Source organism: Neoarius graeffei, chromosome 14 (assembly GCF_027579695.1).
Source record: "Neoarius graeffei isolate fNeoGra1 chromosome 14, fNeoGra1.pri, whole genome shotgun sequence".
Classification (NCBI taxonomy): Eukaryota; Metazoa; Chordata; class Actinopteri; order Siluriformes; family Ariidae; genus Neoarius; species Neoarius graeffei.
The window spans coordinates 3,633,073-3,645,064 of NC_083582.1; the positions used below are offsets into that span (position 1 = coordinate 3,633,073).

The 11,992-nt window shown below is 43.3% G+C and overlaps 1 protein-coding gene across 1 annotated transcript; it reads left to right on the forward strand.

Annotated features, from left to right (window-relative positions):
• Nucleotides 1-2,730: 2,730 nt before the first annotated feature.
• Nucleotides 2,731-8,207, forward strand: dusp29 (dual specificity phosphatase 29). Its single transcript, XM_060939145.1, has 4 exons — nt 2,731-3,001; nt 3,972-4,153; nt 7,608-7,831; nt 7,940-8,207. Exons 2-4 carry the CDS (start codon nt 3,990-3,992, stop codon nt 8,188-8,190), a joined length of 639 nt encoding a protein of 212 aa, XP_060795128.1. The 5' UTR covers nt 2,731-3,001; nt 3,972-3,989; the 3' UTR covers nt 8,191-8,207.
• The last annotated feature ends 3,785 nt before the right edge of the window (nt 8,208-11,992 follow it).

An 11,992-nucleotide genomic window follows, 5' to 3' on the forward strand; every position in this document is an offset into this window, starting at 1 on the left:
TTGCTTAGGCCTAAACTATTATTAAACTAGGGAAACTAACAGAAGTGCTTTGGCTTTGAGATTATTGCCAAATTACATAAATATACTGATATGTAGGCCCAATAATTTGACTATTATTATTATTATTATTAACCTATTATTACCATTTGCGTAAGAACCATTAAACCAAGATTTTTTTTACTTTTGTGTTTTAGATTTTTTTTTTAAACTACACCTTTGAACTTGAAGCACTGCCAAACAGTGCCTCAGTAACATACACACACTTATAAAAAGGTCTACCAGAAACATGGGACCTCAAACCGAGAACCCTAAAGACCCACTGTAGCCCTAATACTGACTGATTACACAGTCCCAGTATGAAGAAGGGAGAACTGAACGGAGGCTACGTGCTGACTTTTAACCTCACATGACAGGCCCAGTCACCCACAGAGATTTGGTAAAAGAAAAGTCAGCATTCTAATGCGAAGGATGTGCCTGCTTTCTCACCACCAACAGGTCGAAACGAGGAAGACAGGGTGACCAGGCCACTCGGAGCGTGTTTTCTGAGTTGAGCCTGTTTCAGTATTTTGTCTTTGTGGCTGTCAAATGTGAAAATGCGGTCTCGCAGAGGTATGTTGAATGGAAAGGCATCAGTGTTTTCACTGCCATCTCACTCAGCTGGGGATCTTCATCACAGCATGACAGCCAGAATTCAGACAGAGAAAGTCGACCAAATCTCGACTGCAGACCAGCATCGCACGAAAGCTCCAGAAGTTTATCCCGCACCACAGGTGGCAGAGCGCTCGTTTCTGGGTTGGTGAACGGATCTCTTACCCATTACTTTTCTGTGAGATGGGATTTTGAGGGGAAGTATGAATCAAAATGACGCAGTGTTTCGGTAAGGTGTTGCGCGATCACTGCCGGCACCCGCCCCAAATCCACACCTTCATCAGCCAGAGACGACAGACAGCCGAACATGTCAAACACACCTCTATTAACTCTGTTGGTCCAGACTGAGAGCTGCTTTTTGAAAGCCATGATTTTATCATTGGCTTGAAAGATGTCACACGCTGGGCCTTGGATCGACAGGTTTAGCATATTGAAATGGTCCAGGATGGCAGAAAGATAAGCTACCTTTATAAGCCAAGACTGATCTCGCAGGTGATCGGCAAGATTGGACTGTTTGTCAAGAATGCCTCAACCTCATGCCTCAACTCGTACACTCTGTTCACCACTTTACCCCGTGACAGCCAACGAACCTCAGAGTGCAAGAGCAGATGAACATGATCTGCACCCATCTCATCATACAGAGCTGTAAATAGACGGGAATTTGCCGGATTGGCCTTAATGAAGTTCACTATTTTGACCACTTGATTTAAAACTTCATGAAGCTCTGTGGACAGGCGTTTAGAGGCAAGGACCTCTCGATGAATAACACAGTGTGTTGCCTGCACTGATGGTGAAACGGCTTTTACCCGAGCAACAACTCCGTTGTGCCTGCCGGTCATAGCCGCTGCCCCATCTGTGCAGACACCGACGCAATGCCCCCATATCAACCCATGCCCAGAGATGTACCCATCAAGCATACAGAATATTTCTCCAGCGGTTGTGGTCCCTGGAAGCAAAACAAAAAATCCTCATGAAACCGGCCCTCATGAGCATATCTGATGTAGACCAGAAGCATAGACAAGTTAGAGAGATCCGTGGTCTCATCCAATTGAATGGCAAACCAGTCAGATGACTTCACCCTTTCTAAAATTTGCATTTCGATGTCTGCCGCCATATCGTCAATTCGACGACAGACGGTGTCATTTGACAGAGGAATCTCTTTTGCTTTGGCTGCAGCAGCCGGACCCAACACCTCACTACAAGCAGTAACAATCGAAGGCATAATTAGCTTCTCCCTAATTGTGAAGGGTGCCTGACATTTGGAAATGTGGTGTGAAATCATGTACGATGCCTTTGTTAGCTTTTCATTCTCGGTCAAATTACTTTTCAACACTTTAGTTTGGGTGGCCAATTCATCACGTTTTCTTCTGAAAAAATCCTCTGATTTATCCTTGAGATGCGAATGTTTAGTTTCCAAATGCCGGCGTAATTTGGATGGCTTCATAGCTTCGTTGCTTAGCATGGTTTGGCAGATAACACAGATTGGTTTCGGGGGACAACTATCACTTGAAATAAAGCCGAATTGTATGTATGAAGGGTCGTAATTGTGAGTGAATGGGCGATGTTTTTTTGCCTCTGGCTCACGTTGTGTATCTGCACTGTCAGATGGGCGCTTTCCAAAGAAAGAGTCAAGAGTAGCTTTCTCTGAACATGCCATGATATTACTCTCATAAAGCGTGTGTGCGTGAATGACTGGACTTGGGACAGAATGAATGAATAAGTGCAAGTGTGCAACCTCGTGCGGGCGGGAACGCTGAACATTCTAGAATGGGGGGCGGGACTTACGCTACGTGGCACACAGTGACAAAAGCACTGAGAGCAGAGCCAGCCAATCGCTCTTCTACATAATCTGATTGACAGTGACCAGTAGTTTGAAATTATAACACTGACTACTAGTGCAGAGGCAGCCTTGTGGACCGACGGTAATCTTCTCACAGACCGGTACCGGTCCACAGCCCATAGATTGAGAAACACTGTCTTATTAGACACAGAGGCCACACCCATTTCTGGACTGAGAGCCAGAGGCCATGCCTCCTTCACTGAGACTGACATACAGAGGCCACGCCTCCTTCACTGATGTTATTTGTAGCATCAGAATCAGATTTTCGTGCCGCTTTTTGTCAGACTAGCAGTTGTCCTAAAGACAAGTCCAAATAAAACCTAAACATAATGTGCTTGTGTGTTTCAGGGTGAGACGTGAGTAAGAGTTCTATAAATAGTCGGAACCTGACTCCATTCCCAGAATAAAGCAATTAACCCTCAGTTAAATCTCCCCAACACACACGCTACTGTCTACAGCTTTAACAACTGCGCAGACACAAGACGAAACTGAAAGCTTCCAGAGAAATCGGTGGTGAGTTCTTGCATGTTCAGCTTTCTACGTTAATCAGTGTAAAAACAAAAACAAATGTAGCTTAAACAGGACAAATATCAGAATCAAGTTGATTGCCAAGTACGTTCTCACATGCAAGGAATTTACTTTGGTGATTGGTGCTTGAAGAGTTAAGAGAGAAGAATTTAGCAAAGACAAGAAGTAGCTCTATATACTGTATAGAATAAGAAACAGAAATGAGAAATACCTCCTTGTCACGGTGCTGTCCCATCCCACCACTGTGTCTTTTAATGACTAATAACTCACAGAAATGTTGCTTCCATGCCTTTCTGTATTTTAATGATTCTTCTGCTTCATGAATATCTTTAAGACTCCATAGTGTGGAGTGTTTATTGGTTTACACAATCCACATCCTGACAGGTTCAAGTCAAAGCCAAAGTCCCTCTTGCACCAAGATCTGGTCTTCCCAGGCAGTCTCCTGTCCCAGTACTATCCAACTCCTTGAAGTGTATGGGTGCGGCGCCGATCTCCGTTTCGGTAGCCCTCGGCCTCTCGCCTATTATACAGTTAGGGTTACAGTGGGGGGCGGGTCCTCTGGTAACTGCAAGAGTTTGACTCCCCACTTGCATCTGTATTGCAGCGTGCCTTGCCAGACGACAGTAGGTACCATTTTTATGATGGTCTTTGGTAGGACCCAACCATGAGTAGAACTCCTGGTCGAGAGGCGGACACGCTAACCACTAGGCCAACTCGCGCTCCCTGACAGGTTCAGTTGGTATAAAATATCTGATTATAACATATACATTAAAACAATTTAGAGCTGTTTCTATGTGAAATATCGAACAATGTAATTCACACTTCCTTCATTAGGACTGACAGGCACCCAGGCCACACCTTTTATAACTACCCAGAAGCACAACAAAGGTATAGGAGACGAGGTATCAAGGCCACGCCCCCTTCACCTGACTATTGTAATAGTGGTTTTTTTCAGATGTAATCCAGAAGACAAATGGCATCTCACGGGTTGAAGATTGGTCTGAAGGCAGATGTTCCTGAGGAAAAACAGGAATATGTGACACCCAGTAACTACGAGCTGGAGAAGCTGCTAGCACGTGGCACTGTAGCATACACACCCGTCAACGAAGTGTGGCCCAACGTCTTTATAGGAGACGAGTGAGTACGTGAAACATCTTTCACCCAAATCCCAGACATATAAACGAGCACTGGTCCAGGAGTTGGTGTATTTATTCAATAACCAAGTGATGTTGCTTACACAGTGAATGTCCTTTAACTGGAGACATGGACATTGCTGTTCTTAAAGGAGTTGTTATTAATAGATCTAACATGCAGGGCTTGCAGGTCTACCAGTTTCCTTGACCAGAAATTGTCCCTTGTCATTTAGATGTAGGTCTAACGATCATCTCCTCTGAGCAAAATGTGGACATAGCTCTCCTCAAAAGAGTACCACTTCTTCATCAGATGGAGATCTCCTAGACGTCTTAGTCAGAAAATGAACGTTCTGAAGACCATACACTCACCAATAATGTTTTTGTCTTGAAAGTGGACCTCATCTTCCTTGAAGAAGGTACACATGTTCAACCAATTATCTCCTCTGCCCAGAATGTGAACAGTATTGTCCTCAGAGGAACAGCCCTTGTCCTTTACATGAAAGTCTACCAGTTGTCTTCTCTTTCCAGGATGGGGACATTATGTTCTCAAAGGAATGTCCTTCACACTATTGATGAGAGTCTACCAATTGTTTAGTCCAGAATGTGGCCTTTGTTGTCCTTGATGTAAAGTCCTGTACCCTTAACTAGTTGTCCTCAAAGAAGTGTCCCTTTTGATTTTGATGTCCTGTAAATCAACAGATTCATTTCGAGGAACTGTAGAGCTAACTGTCTACTGCCTCATAAGTGCAGATCTACCAATAGTTCTCCTTGGCCAGAATGTGGACACTGGTGTCCTTGAAGACATGTTCTTTATATCTACAAAAGAAAATATTTTTGACCAGAAACTGGACATCACTGTCTTTGAAGAAGTTGTTCAAACAGTTGTCTTCTCTGACCATAATGTGGACATTGTTGTTCTCGATTGGAACAGCCCTTGTCCTTTACATGTAGGTCTCTAAAGTAATCTTTGTCCTGAATGTGGGTGTTATTGTTCTTGATGAAGAGTCCCATACCCCTAAAAAGTTTTCTACAAAGACTGGTCTCTTCTCATTTAGATGTAGATCTGACAAGTGCCTGTTTTGTCCAGAATGTGAACATCTTTGCCCGAGAATAAGTCACCGACATTTTTGAGATGCTGCTCAACCAGGTGTCTTTTCTGGCCAGAACTTGGACAAAGGCATAGCACGTCTTTTCTATGGCATTAGATTTGGAGCATCTCCCTTACCCTTTAGACTTTAGATATAAATCCAAAGGATCCAACAAGGTATCATCTTGTCATGCATGTGTTCCTTGTCGTTCAGACGGAGCTCTATGAGATTTTCTACTTCTGGAATGTGGACATTTTGAAGAAGAGATGTTTCTTAGATGTGGATTAACCAATTATCTTCTCTGTTCAAAATATTGATGTTGTCATCTTTGGAGAAGGGTGTCTCATGTCCTTTAACCAACTGCCTTCTTTGTCCAAAACGTAGACATTGCTGTTCTTGGAATAGAGTCCACTGTCCTTCATGTTTTAGTTACAGCCGGGTTCTTTTCCAAACTGATAATCACATCATCAGTTTTTCTCTGGTTAATCAGACACAATGTACGCCACCAGTCTTGCCAGAGCAGTTGGGGGTTAGGCACCTTGCTCAAGGGCACTTGAGCCAATCCTGCTGGTTCAGGGAATCAAACCAGCAGCCTTTTGGTCCTGAAGCTGTTTCTCTAACAATTTGGCCATTAGCCCAAGAGCATTAGCTCAAAATTGAGTCCAACCCGGAACAAATTAGTAACAAGCTGAATTTTTCAGAATATGTTCAGAATACCCTTAGGAATAACATACTAAAAGTCCCCAGGAATCCACCTTGTGCTCTCTGAGAAATTCAAGATGGCGTCCAAAATGGCCGCCGATTGGAGCTTTTTCAATATCTCAGGGATAAAACATAATATAAATGCAATTAAAATGTTAAATTATATGTTCTCTCATACAAGCAATGCAAATTCACCATTGTCACACTGTTAAAATTAACCAAGATTACAAGGTCATTAATGTGGAAATTACATGGAATTTGATGGTTGACATGATTGACAGATTAGCTTAGTAGGCTACCTACATACATGAACATAATGTAAGACAACAATTAGACATCAATTTCCTTAATATTTAGTGCATCTTTAAGCTTTGATAAAATATTAAAGGGAAATTAAATTTGAGAACTCTATCTTCTAAAACTACAATGGCAAGCTGTTTCAGTACACTTCTTCAACATTCCGGCGACTCCCAGCTAAACAACATTCATTCAGAACTTATCTCACTGTTCAAGAATGGATGGGTAGGCCCCTGCAGCCTACAGATTGGGGATGGAAACTGGAGGATATTTTGACACCAGTTGAAACTGACCGCCCCATTGCTCCAGACACTCTGCTCAACATGGTCTCTTGTGGTTGCAGAGCAGATGGCTGTGGAGTGTCATGTGGCTGCAGGAAGATGGGGGTACACTGCTCTGCCCTGTGTACAAAGTGCAGTGGTCAAACATGCACGAATGCAGCACCAATGCCATCTTTGTTAGATCATGAGGGAGAAACTGAAGAACCGGTTTCTGCCGAATCTGATGAGGATGATGACTGCATTGATTGATTGATTTATGGATTGATTTATGATAGATGTATTGGTATATGAATCTACCAATTAAATATGATTGTCTGGTTGACTGATGTGTTCGATTTATTGATTGTTGAAGCTGAAAGTTATAGAACAATGACTAGTTGTCTTCTTGTAAATAGGTTCATTATTTGAGGAACACTCAGTCGCCATGATTTATTGTGTTGGATTAGCTTCTTGTTATAATGAACAATATATGTAAATAAATTGTTATAATGGATTGAAGGTAATGTTTTGGAGTTCATGATGTTTTTGGTTTTAGTGAAACTCCCAGTGCCAAAAATATGACAATCTAACCAGACATGGCAAGCGAACACATTATACACAAATATACTGTTATAATAATGTGTACATTGTTATTATATAATGTTAATACACAATGTAATTAATACACACATGTTGGAATTTACTCTCCTACCCTACAAAACATATATTCTGACCTTTTAATTGCATTAATATTTTGTTTTGGGCCTGAGATATGGGCAGATCTCCATTTGGCGGCCATTTTGGATGCCATCTTGAATTTCTCAGAGAGCGCAAGGGGGATTTCCGGGGACTTTTTAGTATGTTATTCCTAAAGGTATTCTGAACATATTCTGAAATTTTCAGCTTGTTACTAATTTGTTCCGGGTATAACCCTATTACTCCTGGGCTACATGGCTTCCCCCAAGCCTTCCTTCATGTACAGATCTACAAACTCTTGTTTCATATTTAGTGGACACTGCTGTCCTTAAGGACAAATGTTAACCAGCTGAGTAAATGGAAATGTTGAGGTGTAGCCACTCTGTGTGTGTGTGTGTGTGTGTGTGAGAGACAGGCAGACAGCGCGGAACCGTTATGGCTTACAGAAACTGGGTGTGACTCATGTTCTGAATGCTGCAGAGGGTGAGAGGAACAGTGTGTGTACTGGAGCTGGTTACTATAGCAACATGGACATAGAGTACTATGGGATTGAGGCAGACGACATTCCTTCATTCAACATGAGTGTGCACTTCTTCACCATGGCCGAGTATATGAGACGTGTCCTGAGTAATGCGCAGAGTAAGAATACACCCTGACCACACTTTCACTCCACTCGCATACCAGTGTTCTATGTTTAATATGCACTTCCTGTTTACCTGTGGTCCCCTCCTGTCCCTCTGCTTTCAGACAAGCTGCTGGTACACTGTGTAATGGGACGCAGTCGCTCAGCCACACTGGTCCTCGCCTACCTGATGATCGAAGAGAAGATGACGCTGGTGGAGGCCATCGAGCAGGTGAAGTGCCATAGACAGATCATCCCTAACTGGGGCTTCCTGAAGCAGCTGCGGGACCTCGACGCCTTCCTTCTGGAGCAGAGGAGTGAACACACACACACGCAGACTGCAGACAGCACTGATCGGATTAAACACCAACAATAAAACCCCTGTCAGATGTTTGAGTGTTCAGTGGTGCAAGCTGCTGCTTTATGTCAATATTTTATTAATTACTGACATTACAACTAGCTAGTTAAGTTAATATTACCGCATGATTTGTGCCGGAACATTCACTGAACTGCAGGTTTATTCAGTAAATCAGTCTCGTGCTGTACCTACGTTACTGATGCTCCCTTTTCATCCATGGAGCAGCAGATGGTCTGTATGGTGGGTGTGAACTTTACTGTAGATAAATAGTTCTTTATTGAACACGTCATTCATTAAATAATAATTTAAAAGTCATATATGTTTCATTACAAGATTAATATTAATAATATAAATATGAATATTAATCCATTATTAAAGCGAGACGGCCTTTCGATTTCATAAAATGGGTGAAATTTAGTTCCGTCTGAAATGTGGTGATTGTGATATCTGTTTATTTCTGTAATATCTCACAAAATATCAGGCCATTCTGTGGCTGGGAAGTTATTTAATTTGAGGGGATTAAAGCAAATAATGTGCATGAAATCGCTCGCTTGGCGCAGTCGAGCAGACAGAGGAAGTCCGTGTGCGCATGCGCAGGTTTACCTTCTTCTTCTTTTGGGTTTTACGGCAGCTGGCATCCACAGTGTTGCATTACTGCCATCTACAGGTTTCCCTTTGAGCGTGCACTGACAGTTCCATCATTCTGTCACTAAACGAACAGCTGATCACACCGAGGTGCTCGCTGAGCCCCCATATTTATTAGTTTGGTCCTGCGTTTCCTTTCCTTCGTATAGAACATAACATCTTTTCTTCTTGCTTTCTTTCCGTTACTGTAGTCGCTCTTTCACGTTTTATTCGCACACTCACGTCCTCCATTTTTCTCTCCTGTTTCAAATTTGTACCCCACAATACCTTGCATGAATGGGGAAAGATCACCACGTGATGCATGATGTAGTATCTTGTATTGGGTCATGGTGAAGCAGGAAAAAATAGCGGAGAATTTAGGGCCACACGACCTGAAATACATTCATTGTTCTATTTAAAAAAACTAATAAAATTGGAAGTCTGTGATTCAAATTCAGTAGCTTTCAGTCACTAAACAAAAATAATTGGGTGTCGGGAAAATTCATTTTATGACCTACACTTGAAAAATCTGAAAGGCAGTCTAGCTTTAAATCTCGACATTATTTAATATATAGATTGAGGCGCTGCCTAAAAGCGGAGCTCCCATCTGGTTCTGGGTTGTAGAATTGTCTTAGATCATAGCCAGCCTCTTTTGTTTTATTTCTTTACTGTTATAGTTACTATACATTACACTCCACCCAGTCACACTATACTCACATCATACTCCACTCAGTCACACTACAGTGGTATGCAAAACTTTGGGCACCCCTGGTCAAAAATCGCTGTTACTGTGAACAGTTAAGCAAGTTGAAGATGAAATGATCTCCAAAAGGCATAAAGTTAAAGATGACTCATTCCCTTTAATATTTTAAGCAAAAACAATTTTTTATTTTCATCTTTTACATTTTCAAAATGACAAAAAAGGAAAAAGGCCCGAAGCAAAAGTTTGGGCACCCTGCATGGTTAGTCCCTAGTACACCCCCCCCCCCCCCCGGCAAGTATCACAGCTTGTAAACACTTTTTGTTGCCAGCTAATAATCTTTCAGTTCTTCCCTGGGGGATTTTCACACATTCGTCCTTGCAAAAGGCTTCCAGTTCTACAAGTTTCTTGGGCTGTCTTGCATGCACTGCTCTTCTGAGATCTATCCACAGATTTTCAATGATGTTTAGGTCAGGGGACTGTGAGGGCCCGGGCAAAACCTTCAGCTTGGGCCTCTTGAGGTATTCCATTGTAGATTTTGAGGTGTGTTTTGGATCATCGTCTTATTGTCGGACCCATCCTCTTTTTAACTTCAACTTTTTTACAGATGGTGTGATGTTTGCTTCCAGAGTTTGCTGGTATTTATTCGAATCCATGCTTCCCTCGACCAATGAAATGTGCCCTGTGCTGCAACACAACCCCAAAGTATGATGGATCCACACCCATGCTTCAGAGTTGGAGAGGTGTTCTTTTCCTGCAATTTGGCCCCCTTTTTTCTCCAAACATACCTTTGCACATTGTGGCCAAAAAGTTCTATTTTGATTTCATCAGTCCACAGGACTTGTTTCCAAAATGCATCAGGCTTATTTAGATGTTCATTTGCAAACTTCAGACGCTGAATTTTGTGGCTAGGACGCAGGAACGGTTTTCTTCTGATGACTCTCTCATGAAGGTCATATTTGTTCAGGTGTCGCTGCATAGTAGAACAGTGCACCACCACTCCAGGGTCTGCTAAATCTTTCTGAAGGTCTTAAACAGAGGGTTTTATTTGCCTTTCTAGCAATCCAACGAGCAGTTCTTTCAGAAAGTTTTCTTCATCTTCCAGACCTCACCTTGATCTCCACTGTTTCTGTTAACTGCCATTTCTTAATAACATTACGATCTGAGGAAACGGCTACCTGAAAACACTTTGCTACGTTCTTGTAGCCTTCTCCTGCTTTGTGAGCATCAATTATTTTATTATTCAGAATGCGACGGAGTTGCTTAGAGGAGCCCATGGCTGTTGATTTTAGGGACAAGTTTGAGGAGTCAGAGAATTTATACAGCTTTGAAATCTGCATCATCTGACCTTTCCTAACGAAGAATTTGAACAAGCCCCAGCTCAATAAGCTAATTAAGGTCTGGAACTTTGGTAAAAGTTACCTGAGAACTCAAATGTATTGGGGTGCCCAAACTTTCGCATGGTGTTCCTTTTCTTTTTTCACTCTCCAATTGTACAAAACAAAAATAATACACAAATCTTGCAGAAATCGCTGAAATGTCGTCTTTACCTTTATGCCTTTTGGTGATCAGTTCATCTTCTGCTCACTTAACTATTCACAGTAACAGACATTTTCAGTAAGGGTGCCCAAACTTTTGCATACCACTGTATACTCACCCTACTCATATTATACTCCACCCGGTCACACTATACTCGCCCTACTTTCGCACCACAGACATTATAGTGTGACTGGAGTATAATGTCCATGGTGCAAGAGTAGGGTAAATAGTGTCTGTGGTGCGAGAGTAGGGTGAGTATAGTGTGACTGGGTGGGGTACAATGCCTATGCGGCGAGAGCAGGGCGAGCGTAGTGCGACTGGGTGGGGTACAATGCCTATGCGGTGAGAGTAGTGCGACTGGGTGGGGTACAATGCCTATGGCGTGAGAGCAGGGCGAGCATAGTGCGACTGGGTGGGGTACAATGCCTATGGGGCGAGAGCAGGGCGAGCATAGTGTGACTGGGTGGGGTACAATGCCTATGGGGCGAGAGCAGGGCGAGCGTAGTGCGACTGGGTGGGGTACAATGCCTATGGCGCGAGAGCAGGGCGAGCACAGTGCGACTGGGTGGGGTACAATGCCTATGGCGTGAGAGCAGGGCGAGCGTAGTGCGACTGGGTAGGGTACAATGCCTATGGCGTGAGAGCAGGGCGAGCATAGTGCGACTGGGTGGGGTACAATGCCTATGGGGCGAGAGCAGGGCGAGCATAGTGCGACTGGGTGGAGTACAATGCCTATGGGGCGAGAGCAGGGCGAGCGTAGCGCGACTGGGTGGGGTACAATGCCTATGGCGCGAGAGCAGGGCGAGCACAGTGCGACTGGGTGGGGTACAATGCCTATGGCGTGAGAGCAGGGCGAGCGTAGTGCGACTGGGTGGGGTACAATGCCTATGGCGTGAGAGCAGGGTGAGCGTAGCGCGACTGGGTGGAGTATGTCTGTAGTGTGAGTATAGCATGACT